Source organism: Nannospalax galili, unplaced genomic scaffold (genome assembly GCF_000622305.1).
Source record: "Nannospalax galili isolate Female #2095 unplaced genomic scaffold, S.galili_v1.0 scaffold1258, whole genome shotgun sequence".
Lineage (NCBI taxonomy): Eukaryota > Metazoa > Chordata > Mammalia > Rodentia > Spalacidae > Nannospalax > Nannospalax galili.
This window is the reverse complement of record NW_008341370.1, coordinates 159,842-178,881: the sequence shown is the minus strand read 5'-3', so window position 1 is coordinate 178,881 and position 19,040 is coordinate 159,842. Positions and strand designations below refer to the sequence as shown.

The 19,040-nt window shown below is 46.7% G+C and overlaps 1 protein-coding gene across 3 annotated transcripts in view; it reads left to right on the top strand.

Moving 5' to 3' along the window:
• Positions 1 to 19,040, top strand: part of Pafah2 (platelet activating factor acetylhydrolase 2) — a 34,075-nt gene that overhangs the window by 6,604 nt on the left and 8,431 nt on the right. For all 3 annotated transcript variants that reach the window (XR_003850113.1, XM_008836795.3, XM_029565226.1), the window contains 9 exons: positions 111 to 246; positions 1,508 to 1,661; positions 2,511 to 2,607; positions 8,480 to 8,548; positions 9,026 to 9,164; positions 10,566 to 10,679; positions 13,982 to 14,073; positions 15,251 to 15,421; positions 17,871 to 18,025. Coding sequence is in view for 2 of the 3 variants with exons in the window: in XM_029565226.1 (XP_029421086.1) it covers positions 111 to 246; positions 1,508 to 1,661; positions 2,511 to 2,607; positions 8,480 to 8,548; positions 9,026 to 9,164; positions 10,566 to 10,679; positions 13,982 to 14,073; positions 15,251 to 15,421; positions 17,871 to 18,025 (1,127 nt within the window). In the remaining variant the exon portion in view is untranslated. The remainder of the gene's footprint in view (positions 1 to 110; positions 247 to 1,507; positions 1,662 to 2,510; positions 2,608 to 8,479; positions 8,549 to 9,025; positions 9,165 to 10,565; positions 10,680 to 13,981; positions 14,074 to 15,250; positions 15,422 to 17,870; positions 18,026 to 19,040) is intronic.

Here is a 19,040-nt window from a genome sequence, read left to right as displayed (position 1 = left end):
AAGGATGGGGTGATAAAGATGGGCGGAAGTGGACGGGTAACACATGACCCATATGAGCAACAAGAAACTAGGAAGAAACCAGCATGAGGCTGTTCTGTTTCACCCTCCAGCCATCAAGTTCATTACCACCCAGGCTTTGATTCCTCTGGTGATGCGATGGGGACTGGCCCATCCATGTGCTTTCCACCCATCTCAGGACCCCACCATGTAGGCTGCACAGATGTGATGGAGGGCCAGAGTCTCCAGGTAGGTATCCTGAGCTCCACCCCTGCACCGGTCCATGGCTTCTGCCCATACTGGGTCTTCACCACTGCAGGTCTAAGTGTGCATGTCTGGGGTTGGGGGGAGCCGTTAGAGGTGGGCTGGCTTTGGTTTTCAGCCCCTAGGTCTGTCTACTTACGCTGAAGGAAATCGTCTTTCCAAATACTAACCTTCCCAATTGAGAGAGAGAGAATGAATTCTCTTCAGAGGGCTTGGAGGCAGTTCATAGACCTCACTGCCTATCTTGAGTACAGATATCGGATCCTGAGAAAGGTTTTCAGTCTCATCCTGATTCAGGAGGATGGGAGGAAGGCCACATGTGCCACAGCCTGAGACTCCAACATGGGTGGGGGGATGGTCTCCTCGGCCTACCTTCTTCCTTCTGAGCCTCCTTCCAGTTTCTAGGTTTTTCTTTTTTTATTCTTCCCTTCTACCTCCCTCCCTCTCTTTCTTTCTTTTGATAGGTTCTTATGTAGCCCAGGCTGGTCTCCAACTTGATATGTAGCCCAGGATGACCTTAAGCTCCTGATCCTCCTTTCCCCACCTCCCAAGTGCTGGGATTACATGGCCCAGCATATTTTCATTCGGGTCTTTCTTTCCTGGTGGTTGAACTCAGCTCTTCTGTAAGGGGCACCCACTTTCTGGTAACCCTTGTCCTGTTCCCTTGTGAAATAAGTATGCTGTTGCTTCCTGAGAGCCAGCCTGGAGGAGTGGCCTCAGTGACCTACTGATACCACTTTGTTCAGCATAAGGGTAAATCAAGTCCCCCTTCCACTAAACCTGGGGCCAGGGCCAGATTTAAATCTTTCAGTGTCCAAGCACTCATTCAACCTCCATGCTTCACAAATGCTAGGCAACCACTTTACTTCTGAGATAACACCCACATCCTCCCAGCTGACCTGAACTCACTATGTAGATCAGGCTGGCCTTGAACTCACAATGATCCACCTGCCTCTGCCTCACCAGTGCTGGGATTAAACACATGCACCACCACGCCCGGCTTGAATTTTTTTTTTTGTCTTTTTGTCTTTTTGAGAGAGGGTCTCCCTGTAGCCCCAAGTGACCTGGAACACACTATGGAGACCACACTGGCCTCAGTCTCACAGAGATCCACCTGCTTCTGCCTCTCGAGTGTACAATTGGATATTTGAAAGAACATAAGCCTTCTGTATGCTAACATTAAAATTGTTTCTGGATTTTCTGAATGTAAAATTCAGGCATATTGAGGAAGCCTTCTTTCCTTCAGGGGACCTTCTTTAGACTCTTCTACCCCTGCCGAGTGGAGGAGGAGACCTCAGAGCATCCCCTGTGGATTCCTCGCTATGAGTACTACGAGGGCCTGGCTGACTACCTGCAATATAACAAGCGCTGGGTGGGGTTGCTGTTCAACCTGGGTGTGGGTAAGGCTGACAGGGCCCTGAATGCCTTCCCAGATACTTGGTTATGTCCTTAGGAGAAACCCAGGCAGACCCAGTACTTTTTAGAGTGCACAGTCCAGTCTTGGGGTAGGTAGGTGGTTGGAGAGTTGGGAGAGAATCATATGAGAGTTTGGGTCATCAAAATATACTCTCCTGGATTCTAATCCAAACTCAATAATTTACTAGCAGTGGGACTTGGGAAAATCACTTGTCTACGAGCTTTTGTAGGTCTGTGGTGTGGGGTGTGTAAAGCCTCTAGTGCAGTGTTTGGGACATCCGATGGGCATGTGAGTGCTGGCTTTGACTCCCAATTCCAGCATGTATTTATCCCTACTCTGTGCAGCTACTGTGTAGATTATACCTGTTTTCCCCTCAGTACTGGGGATCAAACCCAGGGCTTCACACATGCTGTGTGAATGCTCTGCCACTGAGCCCCAGCCTCTGCTGCTAGATCAGCCGTTCTTAGCTCTCAGGGGCATTCATTCTCCTGCAGCACTTCCTCTTGTCTGTCTGTCCTCCCCAGTTCTGCAAGGAATCCTGCACATCTGCCCAAGGCCCACCCCATGAGCTCCCTGTGACCTTGGCGTCTCAGGGATCTGCCTGGATTTCTTCAGGATTGCCTCTTTAGATTTTTAATTCTCCTTAGGGAAGAAAGGAGAGAGCATAGGTGGTGATGGCCCTGGGCTGGGCAGGGAGACTGGTGGTCCTGCAAGAGGGAGAGGACAGGACGGACCACAGATGCCAATCTCCCCTCCCCCACCTCTGCTCAGGCTGCCCTTGGGATTACAGCTCCCAGGCAGCCAGAGATTCTAAAGCCTGTGTCTCCACCAGGATCTTGTCGCCTGCCTGTTAGCTGGAATGGCCCCTTTAAGACAAAGGAATCTGGATACCCCTTGATCATCTTGTCCCATGGCCTGGGAGGCTTCAGGTAAGAGCTCTGTCTCTTGACCATGTCCTTTGTGTAGTGACAGCCACTCTATCTTATGGGCTACAGCCTCTAGAAGAGCAGAATAACAGATGTTTCCATGTGTCTGCTGGTTTGCTCCATCTGCCCCTGTCATAGCGTTGGGCCGACCTTCTCTAGACCAGGGCTTCCGGAGGGTTTTCCTCTTATGAGTACTTTCTGCCTGAAAAACTTTTTATAGACCCAGGTATGTAGGTCTGTAAAATAGGCATACAAAGCAAACATTTGCTGATAATAAATCATAAAGAATTTTATTTTATTTATTTATTTGGTCTTTTTGAGACAGGGTCTCCCTGTAGCCCCAGCCGGTCTAGAACTCACTTTGTAGACCAGACTGGCCTTGAGTTCACAGAGATCTCTTGCCTCTGCCTCTATCTCCTGGGTGCTGGGATTAAAGGTGTGTGCCACTACGCATGATTATACTAATAAGATGAATGTGCTTATTTATTTTTGCATAAATAATTAAATCTTGGCCAAATATTTGATACTGTAGGACCCAGAGTATCATTGACATTTTCCACAATTGATTGATGTTTTGGTTTTGTGATCATCAAGGCTGAGAACATTGTTTCACATAAATACACAATATAAAATGGCAGTATGTTTAGGGCTGTTTCAGAAATTGTTGAAAATTCTGCCTTAATCCCAAGCCAAGATCCATTTAATGCTTTTTTATGAAACTTAAGCTAGCAACTCAAACAGTAGTCTTTAATATCCAAGATTCTAACACAATACAATCCAAAGATACACTAACTTGATACTCATATCTTTTTTAAAAATATTTTTTATGTGTATGAATATATTGCCTGCATGTATATAAGTGCACCCATGTTATGCAATGCATGTGGAGGTTAGAAGAAGGCATCGAATCCCATTACGGATTGTTGTTAGTTGCCATGTGGGTGCTGGGAATTGAACTCTGGATCTGCAAGAGCAGCCAGTGCTCTTAACTGCTGAGCCATCTCTCCAGCTCCAATACTCCTATCTTGAGGAATGGTAGGAAAATACTAAAAGTTTTTGTTTTCCATAATTAAGCCATAATGTTTCTGTAGAAGCAGAAAACCTTGTATGCACAGTAGAAACACCACAGCTCTTGACATACAGTAGTCTCACATCTGAGTCCAGATGTTTGGGTTAGCACTTAATGGCGCTGTATGGCCAGACAGCGTGCACATTGCTCAGTGTGTACGAAACCAAGGCTGCAGGGAAGTTTCAGGACGCGGCGCAGGCCAGCGCTGCCGGGAACCCCATGGATTCATTGCACATTTGCTTTTCAAATAATTTTTGGTCCTTGAACATTCAGAAAGCTTTTACTATAGCTAGGTCTTTTATGACCCCCACACTTACAGGACCCCATGTTGTGCTGTGCCCTACAGCATGGGAAGCTTGTCTCTAGAAGGCCTTTCCCAAGTGCCTTCATCCTTGGCAGCCTTCACGTCTCCTGTTTCAGCAGTTATGTAAATGTGCACTTTTCTTTCTCCCTATATTAACAGCCAGAAGGATTAGGAAGAGCTTGGGAGTCACAGTTTGCTCCCCTGTGTTGAGGGGCTCTGCTTGTGTTGTGGGTCTGGGGGATATGATAGCCTGAGTTGACAGAGCTAGCAGTCTAACCCGTAAACCCCACCCACGGTACTTGTGTCCTGTGTGAGCTGGGGAAAGTTATAGAACTCTCTCAGCCTAGATTTCAACATCTGTCGAATGAGGATGTGGTTCCCACATGGTGGTTTGTGAGGTCTCAGATCGGTTCTTACTAGGTGGACACCTGTGTCAGTTCCCTCCCTTTAAACACATGGAGGGATGTGGTGATGATAAACCCTATAATCCCTTTCACCAGACTTCGGGTAACTGGCCTCAACTTCATAATTCAGAGTCTATTCAGGATTCTTTCCATGATATCTGCTGTCTACACCATGGTGTGTTATATAGCTTAATAACTGTAGTATGTGTGTTCCTACTTAACTTTGTTAATGATTTCTCTGTCCATTCATCCATGAGTATATATATGCCTGGTTTATGTCCAGGGTGTTGCACATATCAGAAGCCCCCATCCCCAAACTGTTGTTCACACTAGCCTTGGAGACCTGTCTAAAATGGACTGAATGAATTCCAGCATTTGGAAGGCTGAAGCTGAGAGATCATGATTTCAGGGCCAGTGTAGGCTCCGCAGTGATACCCTGTCTTAAAACTAAACATAATCAAATACGATCCTGCCATTCCAGCGCCTCAGGTATAGCTAGAAGATTATAGATACCCAATAAATATTTGTTGGATGGATGACTGTTCTTCTAACTGAAGTATTTCAATAGCTTTTTGACTTGATTCTGTTCTTTTTAGCCTCCCAGTACTGGGATTATAGGTGTGTATTGCCACACCTGGTCGGCGTGCTCCTTTCTGTCTTTTTTTGAGGCAGAGTCTCACTATGTAGCCCTGGCTGGCCTGGAGCTTGCTAAGTAAACCAGGTTGGCCTCAAACTTACAGAGATCTGTTTGCCTCTGCTGGGATTCAAGACATGCACCACCATGCGCTGCTGCATGTCCCTTTCTGAGGGATGCCCAACCCAATCCTTATATATTTGAAGCTAAGTTTTCCAGTACACGCTGTACTTCTCAGTACTTAACATAACTGCAATGCATATTTAAGTGCCAGGATGACAGGTGTGGGCCAAGCATGCCTGACTTTTGAGATAGGGACTCATGTAGCCCAGGCTGGCCTTGTACTCACTGTGTAACTGTAAATGAGAATAACCTTGAACTCTTTGAAGCATGCCTGACTTTTGAGATAGGGACTCATGTAGCCCAGGCTGGCCTTGCACTCACTGTGTAACTGTAAATGAGAATAACCTTGAACTCTTTGTTTGCTTGTTTTTTTTTTGTCTTTTTGAGACAGGGTCTCCTTGTAGCCCCAGCTGTTCTGGAACTCACTATGTAGACCAGGCTGGCCTCGAACTCACAAAGATCCCCTGCCTCTGCCTCCCAAGTGCTGGGATTAAAGGCGTGTGCCACCACACCCAGCAAACTTGAACTCTTGATAGTCTGTCTCTGCCTCCTGAGTGCTGGGATGATGGTTGTGTTCTACCCCAACTGGCTGAAAACCTCTTCATTTCTTGGCAGTGTTTGGGATTGAACCCAGGGCCATGTGCATGCTAGGCAAGTGTTCTGCTATCAAGGTACACCTGTCTTTTTCTTCTTTAAGACTCATTTTATTGTTTATTTATGTGCATGTATATGTGCATGTGTGTATATGTGCATGTGCACGAGGATGCCCATGGAGGCCAGAAGATGGTATTAGATCCCCTGAAGCTGGAGTTACAGGCTGCAGTGGGTGCTGGGAACTGAACTTGGGACCTCTTCAAGAGCAGCAAGTGCTTGTACCCACTGAACCATCTTTCCAGCCTCTGTGTGTGTGTGTGTGTGTGTATGTGTGTATTTTAAAATTAGTTTATTAGCCAACATTCAAGAGGCAGAGGCAGGTGGGTCTCCATGAGTTCAAGGCCAGCCTGGTCTACATAGTGAGTTCTAGTCCAGCTGGGGTTACAGGGAGACCTTGTCTCAAAAAGACCAAAATAAACAAATAATTCAAATTATTATTGTTATGTGTGCATGCAGGTGCATGTGTGGAGGTCAGTGGACAATTTTGTGGAGATGGTCCTCTCCTTCCACCTTTTATATGGGTTTTGGGGATCAACGTCAGGTTACCAGTGTTGTGAGTCAAGCACCTTTATCCACTAAGCCATCTCACTACTCCTTGTGTGATTTAAAAAAATTATTTAGGAGCTGGAGAGATGGCTCAGCAGTTAAGAGCACTGGCTTCTCTTGCAGAGGACCCAGGTTTTGTTCCCAGCACCAACATGGCAGCTAATAACCATCTGTAACTCCAGTTCCAGGGGATCTGACCTCTTCTGACCTTCCCAGTCATTGCATGACACATTGGCACTTACATACATACAAGAAAAATAGTCATACTTATAAAATAAAAATAAATAAATTAGAGACAAATAAAATGATCTGTCACATACATAAGGCTCTAGGTTCAATTCCCAGTATGATAGATGATAGATAGATAGATAGATAGATAGATAGATAGATAGATAGATAGATAGATGAGATAGATAGATAGATAGATAGATAGATAGATAGATGATAGATAGATAGATAGCTAGATGATAGCTAGATGATAGATAGATAGATAGATAGATAGATAGATAGATAGATAGATAGATAGATAGATAGAGCCACAGACTAACATGGCTTCGAGGGTGGCTTGGAAATACAATACTCTGATGAAATGACTGTTGTCTTTTTTAATTTTGCTTTTAATATTTTATTTATTTTCTGTGTATGTGTGTGTATCTGAATGTATGTAGATGCACCATGTATGTAGATGCCCATGGAGGCAAGAAGAGAGTGTTGGACTCCCTGGAACTGGAGTTACAGGTAGTTGTGAGCCACCTAATGTGGGTGCTGGGGACCAAACCTGGGTCCTCTGTGAGAGCAGTGAGTGCTCTTAAAATCTCCAAGCCATCTTTCCAGCTCTTTTTTTTTTTTTTTTTCTGTCTTTTCATTGGTTGTTTTTTGACAGGGTCTCCCTAGTCACAGCCCACCTGGAAGTCACAATGTGAACTAGGGTGGCCTCAGTCTTGCAGAGATCCACCTGCCTCTGCCTCCCAAGGACTGGGATTAAAGGCGCACACTACCACACCAGCTCCTCTTTTTAAACTTCTATTTACTTGTGTGTGTGTGTGTGTGTGTGTGTGTGTGTGTGTGTGTTATGTGAGTTTGTGAGTGCCAGCACATGTGTACCACAGTGCACATGTGGAGGTCAGAGGACAACTTTTAGGCATCAGGTCTCTCCTTCTACCATAGTTTCTGGGGATTGAACTTGGGTTGTCAAGCTTGTGTAGCAAATGGCTTCACCCTCTGAGCTAACTTTCCACCCCACAACAATGTTTTCTTCTGAAAAGCAAAGTCTGTTCTTAAGGAGGAAGGGAAAATGGGCATTTGAGGTAAGCAGTCAGCAGTACCTGCCATAGACCCCACTTTTTTCTGAAAAGCTGGTGGTGAGACAAGAAAAAATCCATACACTGACTTGCAGATGAGGTGCATATTAAAGAAACATCCAGAATCCCTGTCCTTGAAGAGCTTATCAGCTGATTTGGAAGACATATAGTATAAAAGCTGGACATGGTTCCCACCTGCACCGTCAGCACTTGGAAGACTCAGGCAGATGATTGTCTTGAGTTCCAAGACAGTCCAGGCTATAGAGTAAAACCTGCCTCAAACAAACAAACAACAACGTATCTGCCCACATAGAGTAATAAAAAAGCATCGGAGGGCTGGGAAGATGGCTCAGTAGGTTAAGCGCTTACTGTGGAAGTGTGAGAGCCGAGTTTGATCCCCAGAACCCACGTAAAATCGGCGTGGCAGCACCACCTGTAAGCTTGGAGCTCACTGGCCAGCTAGTCTAGCTGAACTGTATGTTCACGTTCAGTGAGGGACCCTGAATAAGGTGGAGAGTGGGTGGGGAAGCACCTGATGCCAAACTCTGGCCTCTACACACAGGTGCATACACACAAACGCATTAGTGTAGCCAGAATATATTTGGAGTTGGTGTGAGCTGACTCAGGGGTGAAGAGGTACCCCAGATGGACGCTTGATCTGCAGACACACCCTGAAGGAACGTAGGCTGTGCTATCTGGGGAAAATACCTGGAGAAGGCCACCCCATGACACCTGCCTGGCCAGTCATTTGAGGTAGCCACTGGGAGAGCCGGGCTGGAGCTGGGGTGAAAGCTGGTGGTCCTCTTGATCTCTTCTCTCTGTTCTTTTGTGAATCTCTAGGGCATTGTATTCAGCTTTCTGCATGGAGCTGGCCTCCTGTGGCTTTGTGGTTGCTGTGCTGGAGCACAGGTAAGAGAGGACAGTCACAGTGAACTATGGTTCCTGAGGAACCTGTGCTGAGCTGGGATATAGGGTAGTAACTTATCAATGTATAATTTTATTTTTAGTTTTTATTTGTTGGTTTTGGTACTACACATTAGACCCAAGCATTCCAGACAAACACTGTACCACTGAACTACATCCCCAGTGCCAATGTATTATTTCTAATCCTGCTAATAATAGGTGTTATACCCATTTTGAAGAGGTGAATATCAAGGCTCAGAGATTTAAATAGCTTGCCAAGAGTCACACAGCTGACTCGGGGCTCAAACCTGGGTCTGTCTCTAGAACCTATGTTTTTTTCTGTTCTCCTTTGCATGCCCCCAGATCTCCTTCCCTACCAAGTAGAGAGCCCACGTAACTTGGCTGGAAGGGAGGCATGGGTAAAGGGGAGAAGCAAGCTCACTATTACCTTCTGTTTTCTGTCTGATGGCATGTGTGTTTCAGGGACCAGTCAGCTTCGACCACGTATTTCTGTAAGCAGGCCCCAGAAGATAGCCAGCCCACTGAGTCACTGGAGGAGGAATGGATCCCCTTCCGTAGAATCCAGGAAGGGGAGAAGGAATTCCACGTTCGCAATCCCCAGGTAGGTTAGTACTCACTGCAGAAGAGTCAAAATGCCTGTCCCCTCTGCCGTAGGTACCGTACTAGTCAGCTTTCTGTCACTATAATAAAATGCCTGAGGTAACCAGATGACAATAGAAAAGGTGTGCTTAGCCCACAGTTCTGGACATTCCAGTCCAAGCTCAGGTGTATCCATTGCTTTGGGCTCTGGTGAAAGTCCAAGGTGGCAGGAGAGGGATGGATGGGCATCATGTCATCTCACAGTCTTTTTTGGGCACATCCTCAGTGACTCAGAGACCTCCCACAGGGTTCCACCTCTTTTTTTAATATTTATTATTTTTATTTTATGTGTATGAGTGTATTGCCTGCATGTGTGTAAGTGTACCATGTTGTGCAGTGCCCGCAGATATCAGAAGAGGGCGTCGGATCCCCTGGAACTGGAGTTACAGATGGTTGTTAGCCACCATGCAGGTGCTGGGAACTGAACCTGGGTCCTCTGGAAGAGCAGCCAGTGCTCTTAAGCACTGAGCCATTTCTCCAGCCCCAAGGCCCAACCTCCCTTAGCATCTCTGTGGGGACCAGGCCTTCAACATATGGCCCTTGAGTCAACCACAAGCAAGACTTTTAACTAATCTTTCTCAAAAGCTTAATCCTAGTGGGTCTGAGCTTGCTACATCATAGAGTAGAAAGGGAGCTGATGGGCTCAGGTAAGTCGGCAGAAGGAAGAGTAAGGCACCTGGAAGCAGCCTGACATGACACCAGGACTTATTCTCCGAGAGTGGGCTCACCCCTGTCTCTGCTGTGAGGCTCATCTTGAGATGGCTTACTGTATGAACACTAGGCATCTCAGAACTTACATACGCTTAGCCTCATCAGCAGAGGACAAGGCTCTTTGGGAGTTGCTCCCAGTCTACTCTCTCTAAACCAAGCTCAAGTTTGAAAAATCGTGATGAGGGATTCCTAACCTGCGGAGAAGAGCCAAAATGAAGGTTCCCATCAGAAATACATTGTCAGATTGTTAGGGGTGGGGCAAGGCCAGTCCTTCAAAGGCATAGCTAACAGGAGAAGGGGTGGAGGACAGAAGCAACAGATGTGTGCTGTCCATGGACAGGTAGAACTCAGTACTGGCTTGCAGACAAAAGATGCACAATTCCTTTTGTTTTCAAAATGGCTTCATATTCATCACCTCATTTGGTTATCCTGACAACCCTATGGGGAGGCAGGTGGAACCTGAACTTCTGGGCCAACTCCATCTTCCATTAAGTAGTGGCTGAGTGAGCCGCAAGGGGCCTGCAGTGCTGCTGAGATGTGGTGGGCAGACTCCCATCCCCACTGCCTTCTGCCTTGGCTCTGTGGGTGGCAGAGGCTCTCGCTGGGGGATTGTGGAGTGCTCTAACTCCCACTGGGACCGGCTGTGTTGCAGGTGCACCAGCGGGTAAGAGAGTGCGTGCGCGTGCTGAAGATCTTGCAGGAAGTCTCCAGTGGGAAAACTGTCCTCAATGTGCTGCCTGGTGGATTGGATCTGAAGACTTTGAAGGTATGGTGGCCATTTATAGAACCCATTGCTGCACAGTCATCAGAACCATCTTGGCTACAAGCAATAAACCTCACTCTCCAGATTAAACCATGTATGAGTGTTTTGCGTGCATGTATGTAAGTGCACCCATGCATGCATTGCCAGTTGAGGTCAGAAGATGGTGTCAGATCCCCTAGAACTGGAGTTACAGCAGTTGTGAGCTACCATGTAGGTACTGGTAACCAAACCTAGGTCAACAGTCAGTGGTCTTAACTTCTGAATCCTCTCTCCAGTGCCCATTCCACTTTTTTTTTTTTTTTTTTAAGATAGTCTTACTCTATAGCCCAGGCTAGCCTAGAACTCACTGTGTAGCCCAAACTGGCCTGGAATGATCCTCCTGCCTCCACCTTCTAAGTGCTGGGATTATAGGTGTGAGCCACCACACTTGGCTAGTTAATGTTTTTCTATGGCTTTTTTTCTTGATTTGTTAAGACAAGATTTCATGGTTATGCACCCCAAACTTGCTATGTAGCAGAGGCTGGCTGACCTTGAATTCCTGAGTCTCCTGCCTCTCCCTCAATACTGGGATTATAGGTGTGTACCACCATGCCTGCTTCTGGCATATTTTTATTTTTTTATTTTTTGTTTTTGTTTTTTTGTTGTTGTTGCTGTTTTGTTTTTTGTTTTTCGTTTTTGTTTTTTTTTTTTTTTGAGACAGGGTCTCCCTGTAGCCCCAGCTGTCCTGGAACTCACTATATAGACCAGGCTGGCCTTGAATTCACAGAGATCCGCCTGCCTCTGCCTCCCAAGTGCTGGGATTAATTATAGGTATGCACCACCACACCTGCTTCTGGCCTATTTTTAATAGTTATGTAACATTCCACTGTGTGGATGAGAATGTTGCTGTGGTAAGAGCTCTTCACATAAACTCATGATATACTCATCAGTACCTCTGCACACTGAGGAAAGCCAAGCATGAGAAAGGCTAAGTACCTACTAAGAGTACTCAGCTGAGAAAGTGCTGGAGTCACTTTAACCTGGGGCTTTTGATGCCAAGGCCTGAATTTTGTGTTCTACATGCTCTTAGAAAATCCATTTAAAGGAAGACACTTAGGCCTGGACAGGCAAAGCCTGGACTCTGGGGGCTTGAGGGGCTCTTTGGTGGGTGGAGAAGCAGAGCACCCAGCACTGCAGTGCAGACTCAGTGTCTGAGATCCTGAGATCAGGGAACAGCAGACCGCCGTCCAGGTGGATTTCCTCAGATGTAGCCTCTTGAGGAAACAGAATCAAAGAGCTGAGTCATTTTAGCTGATGGATTGGGTGAGCTCTAAAAACTGATTATTGATGAGCTGTGGGAAAATAGATACCCTCCATTGCTGGTGAGAGAATTGCCCCATGGTGGGCAATTTGGCAGGAGCCTCGCATAACAGAAAAGCACTTTTTCCTTGATCCAGTAGTTTCCAGTCATGCGGTATGACGGGTGCATATTCATGCCCACATTGTTCATAAGAGCAGTCAAGAGCCTGAGTGGTCCAGTAAGAGCCCTGGGGAAGGCTAGTTGCCAGGCAGGCATTTAGCCTCTCAGTGGTTTCATCCAATAGGACGTGTTTCTCCCCTATGCAAAGCCCACAGATGCAAGAGGCAGTTCAGGAACCCAGGCTCCTGTCAGAACTGAGGGTTGAACCTCGGGCCCTGCTCATGCTTGAGAGCCACTCTACCACCGAGCCCCCCATTGCCCTGGGCTTTGTTCTGGGGCACTGCCATCTTCACTCCTGAGTCCCATATGTACTGTATGCACTCAGCAGGGGAATGGCACGGGCAGGGAGCTTGCCCAGGAACTTTTATGGACTACACTTGGAAGTGGAGATAGCGCTTCTGCCCACACACTTTGTTGGCTAGGACCATCAGGAAAGCCACAGGTAACCACAGAAGTTGTCTAGCTGTGTCCAGGCACCGATTTGGTGAGCAGTCAGCTGTCTGTTCCATAGCGAAGTCAAATGTAGCTGGAGGGAAGCTCAAGGAAGCAGTTTCTGTACTTAAATCGCTATGCAAAGGCTTTAGCAGGAGAACCACGTGGAAAAGGGGAGTGCGCATATTCACAGTGCGCATATTCACACTTACTCGCTGCAGAGGCCTCTGCTGTGAGCGTGCTGGGAAGCTGTACCAGTTTCTGGGAAAGAAGCAGCAGCTATGTGAGAAAGAAACTGTAGGTGGGAGACTTCTCTGTGTACTTCTGATTTAGGAGGGACATGAGCACATTCACTTATTTAAAAAAGCCAAGGAGGCCATCCACCCTGCTTGCTGATCTGAAGGTCCTAAAGCAGGAGAATTAGGCACACAGCCTTGAGCTAGACGTTGGAAAGAGCAAGGCTTCTGAGCAGAGACCAGCCTGCAAAGCCTAGAGAGATTTCCCCAGCTCATCTCAGGCAGCCGTGGTGGCTTTTTTTTCATATATAACTATGCCCTAAAGGTTTCTGGGAGCAAGCAGAAATAGATCAGCAGAACAGACTCTCCCCTGGGCCAGGGCTAAAAACTAGGACAGATGCAGAGAGGAAGTGGAACCTGAATTGGTTTCTGTACAAGCAGCTCTCACTTCAGAGCAAAATGGGGGGCCACAGGATTCTCCGGAGCCCCTCAAGGTGCTCTGTGGCATCCCTGAGGACCAGCTCATGAGACAGGAACTATGGAGGATGGAGAGAGCTGCTTCTCAGCACACTCTCAGACCAATAACCAATGGAAGCCTGTCAACTTCTGTTTACTGACAGACATTTGAATGCTTACCCCAGACAATATTATCACATGGCAAATTACAAAGTCAAGATGAAAAACAGTCCTCAGAAGGCCATCACACCAAGGATTGGCTCTCTAGTAGACAAGATGCTCAGGCTGAGACATGGCTCAGTAGCACGTGCTGCCCTTGCAGAAGACCTGGGTTTGGTTCCCAGCACCTACACGGCAGCTCACAACCATCTGTAACTCTAGTTCCAGAAGCAAAATACTCATACACATAAAATTTTAAAAAAGAGGTTCTTTGAGGGGTTCTAAGCTGTACCCCAGAGGTTCCTTTGTTGTTTTTGTGACAGTATCATTGTGTAACCCAGGCTGGGCTTGAACTCAGCATCCTCTTGACTCAGCCTGGTGCTGGGATGATAGGGGTGTACAACTGCACCTCAAACAGATGCTGTAATGCTTTGTCTCTGGTGGGTTTACCTACTGCATCATACCCTTACTTCATTCCCTTCCAGTTTCTTCTCTTACCCCTGAGAAAGTCCCAAACAGGCAGGCAGTCCTGGGTGTCTGGCTAAGTTCTCTACTTCCCTCAGGGCAGCATTGACATGAGCCGAGTAGCCGTGATGGGACACTCATTTGGAGGAGCTACAGCTGTTCTGGCTTTGGCACAGGAGACTCAGTTCCGGTGAGTGCCTGTTGATGCTGTTGCCCCAGCTCACATACCATTCATTCATTCATTCATTCATTCATTCAACAGGAATTTATTACACAAATATCATGCTATAGGTACTGTTTGATGGGCTGGGGATTCAGTGGTGATCAACAAAATAAGATCTCTGACTTCATGAAATTATGTTATTGTGGGAGAAAGCTGACCAGTAAAGAAGCTAACACAGTGGAATCCTCAGCACTCAAATGCAATAAAGAATAGACAGGTGAGAATAGCTGGGCATAGCACACGCTGATAATCTCACTATTCATGATGATAATCCCAGCACTCAGGAGGCTGAGGCAGGAGGATCACAGAGTTCAGAGCAAACCCGGGAAGGACACTATCTCATTATTAAAGGATTTTAAGCGGGGAGTAGGGGGAGCAGTATCACAGACCAAAGGCTGGTTGGAGGTAGGCCATGTCAGACTGCCGCAGAGGGCCTGGGTTTGTGTGACGTTGGAGAGAATCAGTGGAGTCAGATGTGTTGGCATGGTCTGCCTTTATGATGTGCACAGTGAAGGAAAGGAGAAAGGAAGGTGTTCGGTACTCTGCCCATCATTTGAGTTGAAGTGAGTTTCCCTTGCTGAGATGGAGAAGATGGAGAGTGTGGACATCTGATCATAGTGCCATAGTTTGGTCCTTAGTACCAAGAAGGTTTCCTATCCTCACCTGCCACCCAGGCTCTGGGCATACATGGTATCTTGTGCAGTTAGGGCACTGCACTGTAGTTCTGCTACCCTTTCTCTCAGTCTCCCCTCCTGGCCCGGGAGCTCCCTGGGAGCCCAGTAAAGACTCTGCCATTGATCTCTGTATCCAAAGCACAGGGCTAAGCACACAGTAGTCACTCAGTGAACTTTGAACAAATGAATGATTAAATGAATGAAGTGCCATTCTGCAGAACTGGAGTCTGTCACCTGAGGCTAGATCCATGGAAGGAGCTCTGACTGTTGCTCTCAGAGTTTAAATTCTAGAAAGTTCTTTAGTGACAGGTAAAAGGGAGCCCTATTTAAGATCCAAAGGGTGTGGGTCCTGGCACCCATTTCCTAACTTTCTTGGCTCATTGGAGGGAAGAATCCAGTCCCCGCCCCTGTCACCCAACTATTCTTGCCAGAGTTTCTTAGTGACAGCTCCAAATGTCTGTCTGTTCCAGGTGTGCTGTGGCCCTGGATGCTTGGATGTTTCCTCTGGAACATGACTTTTACCCCAAGGCCCGGGGCCCTGTGTTCTTTATCAATGCTGAGAAATTCCAGACAGTGGAGAGCGTGAACTTGATGAAGAAGATATGTTCCCAGCATGAACAGTCCAGGATCATAACTGTCCTGTGAGTACCTCCCCCCCAGAGACATGACCTAGTGTCCCATCCGTTTTTATCAGTTGGCTCATTTCTTTTGGATTATCCAGAACTTTCTACCCATTAGCAGCATATCAGAATACTACCAGAATTCTAAAATGATAATTGCTTTAGGATTTCATGTGTCTCTCTTCTCTGCTCAGCTCTACTTCCTGTGATTTCTTTAACAGTTTATCCAGTTACATGGTGGGATTTACCTGGTACTTTCTGGAAAAGTGGTGTGGGGACATTTGTGTTGGGTCTGAGGGGTTCCAGAGACTTCTAGCCTCGTTTAGGAATTGTATTACGTCTTTCAGAGTATGGTTGTAGTAGACTTTAACACAAGATTGATAGAACTTTCATGAATACCCAGATTCGTCACCCTAACAGGCTTTCTTCCAAAAACCACTCATGAAAGCTGAACGGGGTGGTATATCCTTATAATCCCAGTACACAGGAAGCTGAGGCAGGGAGATCAAAAAAGTTCAAGGCCAGCTTGGGCAACATCATGAGACTCTGACTCAGAAATACAAAGTAAATCAAATCGAACAAACCCATTTAATTCTGACCAAATGAAACCACATTTTCCTCACTTGTGTCACCAGAGTGTTCCCTGACTTGCTCCTTCCCTGTGCTCAAGCCTCACAGCTCACAGGCATCAGGGGCCCAGTCCCTACATCAAAAAGACTTGGGTACCTTTGGTTCACTAGGCAGCAGAAACACATGGCTCACCAAACCCCCACATGCCAGTCTACTGAGAGTGGCAGCGTGTCCCCTTGCCCACCCTGGCCTAGCTTCTCCGAGGGCCAGCCCCACCTCTTCCATTTTTTAAAAATATTTTATTTATTGTTTTATTTTATGTGTTTAAGTGTACTGCCTGCATGTGTGTAAGTGTACCTGTGTCGGCAGTGTCTGCAGAGGTCAGAAAAGGTGTCGGAACCCTGGAACTAGAGTTACAGATGGTTGTTAGCCACCATGTGGGTGCTGGGATTTGAACCTGGGTCCTCTGCAAGAGCAACCAGTGCCCTTAACCAGCCCACCGCCCTCCTCCACCTCTTTCATTTTAACTTCATAGCATTGGTATAGGCAGGACTGCCCAAGCAGTTCTCCAAGCCAGTCAGACCTGGTCATTTGTGACCAATGTGTATGTATGTTTTACCTGCATGTATGTATGTGCATGTGTGCCTGGTGCCTTGGAGGCCAGAAGAGGGCATCAGATCCCTTGCAATTGGAGCTACAGACCATTGTGAGCTGTCATATGGGGGCCTGGAAACTGAACCTGGGTCCTCTGCAAGAACAGCAAGTACTTTTAACTGCTGAGCCATTATTTTAGCCCTAAGCCAAAGCAATTATGACACCCCAGCTGTCCTGGAACTCACTATGTAGACCAGGCTGGACTTGAACTCACAGAGATCCACCTGCCTCTTCCTCCCGAGTGCTGGGATTAAAGGCATGCACCACCATGCCCAGCTTATTTCTTAAATTGAGTACTGGATACTCAAGTGTCCAATATTTTTTTAATGTGCCTTAAATAATAAATTTTGGTTTTTTGTCTTTTTGAGACAGGGTGTGCCTGTAGCCCCAGCTGACCTGGAACTCACTATGTAGACCAGATTGGCCTCAGACTCAAAGATCTGCCTGCCTCTGCCTCCCAAGTGCTGGGATTAAAGGCATGCGCTATCAAGCCTGGCTCATAATTTTTAAAAAATCAAACTTTCTGCCTCATCAGATGCTTTAGCATTCAGATTTTCTGTCACTTATTCAATTGAATTATGTAATTTAGCTCAAAGTGACTCTAGTAAGAATTTCACCTGTGAATAAAATGTGTTTAGAGGACTGGGGAAGTAGCTCAGTGGTAGAGCCTTTGCCTAGCACATGCAAGGCTCTGGGTTCAACTCTTAGCACCGCAAATGAATGAATAAGTGAATATATTTACAGCCAAAGGACTTAATTTAAAACCCACCTCTACATGCCCTCACTGTTTTGATAATTAAATTAAATAAAAGCAAGTTTTCTTTTCCCTGTTTATTCTGTTCTGACAGTGACATATATTTTATGAATGTTTGGAGTCACTAGATAAAAGCCGTGACGTAACAGTAAGGCAGGTGTTGGATACCTCCCTCCCTCTCCCTGCTCCCCTCTAACAAGCTGACCCTTTGTTATCCCTGCATTCCATGTGTTATCAGGCACTGTGGTCTAGGAGTTGAGCCAGCTTTGCAGCCAGCCTCACCGGGGTTCAAATCCTGTCTCTGTTCCCTATCACTCGTGTGTCCTGCGCAAACCATTTTCCTCCTGAGATGCTTTCACAGGAGGAAGTGCTTCCTTGATGGCTGCTGGGATAATTACATGTGATGCACGGGAATCCCCTTGCACACAAAAGGTGCTTGCTACATGAGCATGCCTAACCTCACATCGACCAATTGTTTCTCTCTTCCTCTAGTGGCGTTGTTCATCGGAGCCAAACCGACTTTGCTTTTGTGACTGGCAACTTGATTGCCAAATTCCTCTCCAGTCACACTCGAGGGACATTGGATCCTTATGAAGGTCAGGAGATTATGGTGCGAGCCATGTTGGCCTTCCTGCAGAAGCACCTTGGTAAGGAGACAGCAGGTGGTTTGTGCAGCACACGTGGGGTCCCTAGGGCTTCCTGCAGCACTGAGGTCTGCATGGCTTGACTAGGACCCAGAAGATTCATGGCAAATGGAAAACCCGACTAACGGAGAGCTGTAGAGAAGCATAGAAAAACATTTGCCTTAAAGTCCACATATCTCAACCCTGACTTTGACTAGGTGAGCGACCTTGCCCTAGTTATCTAGCCCCCCTGAGCCTTGGTTTCCTCCCTGCAAACAGTCATTCCACTGTCTCTATCCCACTACTGTCGTCACCTTTCCACTGCATTGAGGGGTGTTTATGATAATAATTGGGCTAAATTTATGGAAGTGCTTTAAAGAAACCAAGCATATGAGGTTTATGACCAATGTCCTAAGTCACAGACTCACATCAAGGCTTTTTGAGGTCTCTTATCCTATTTCCTCCCAGAGAACCTGTCCTCTCTGATGTACAAACAAGCCAGCTCCTTCACTGGAAAACTGGATGGTTGATAGTCTAAGGCCAGTGGGATGGCTCAACGGGTAAAATGTGCTTGTGGCATAAGCCAGTGATCTGAGTTCTAACCCTAGAGCCACATCAAAGTGGAAGAAGAGAACTGACTCCCTAGAGCTGTCCTCTGACCTCCACACATGTGCTGTGGCTTGAGCATAAACGGTAGAAGTTCAATAATTTATCTTAAAAAAGGGGGGGGATGTTGCTTATGAGGTATACTGACCAGTAGGCTGCACAGCAAGGGAGCCAAGCTTGCTTGTTGGGTTGACTTCCGGTCTTCCTTTGTTCTGGCCTGCCTCCTTCACTCCGTCCACTCTTGTTTCTCTCTTGCTGATAGCTTGTTCCTTCAGTTTCTGTTTTCCTGAGACCTTTGCTTGGCTCACACTCCCTGTAGCTGGTTCTTTCTGCCCATGGGTTTATACCTTTCCTCTTCAGCTCCTGCTGCTCACAGCTGTATTTCGGGGGAGGGGTAAATTTGGGAGAGGGTTAGTTTTTTTTAATTATATTT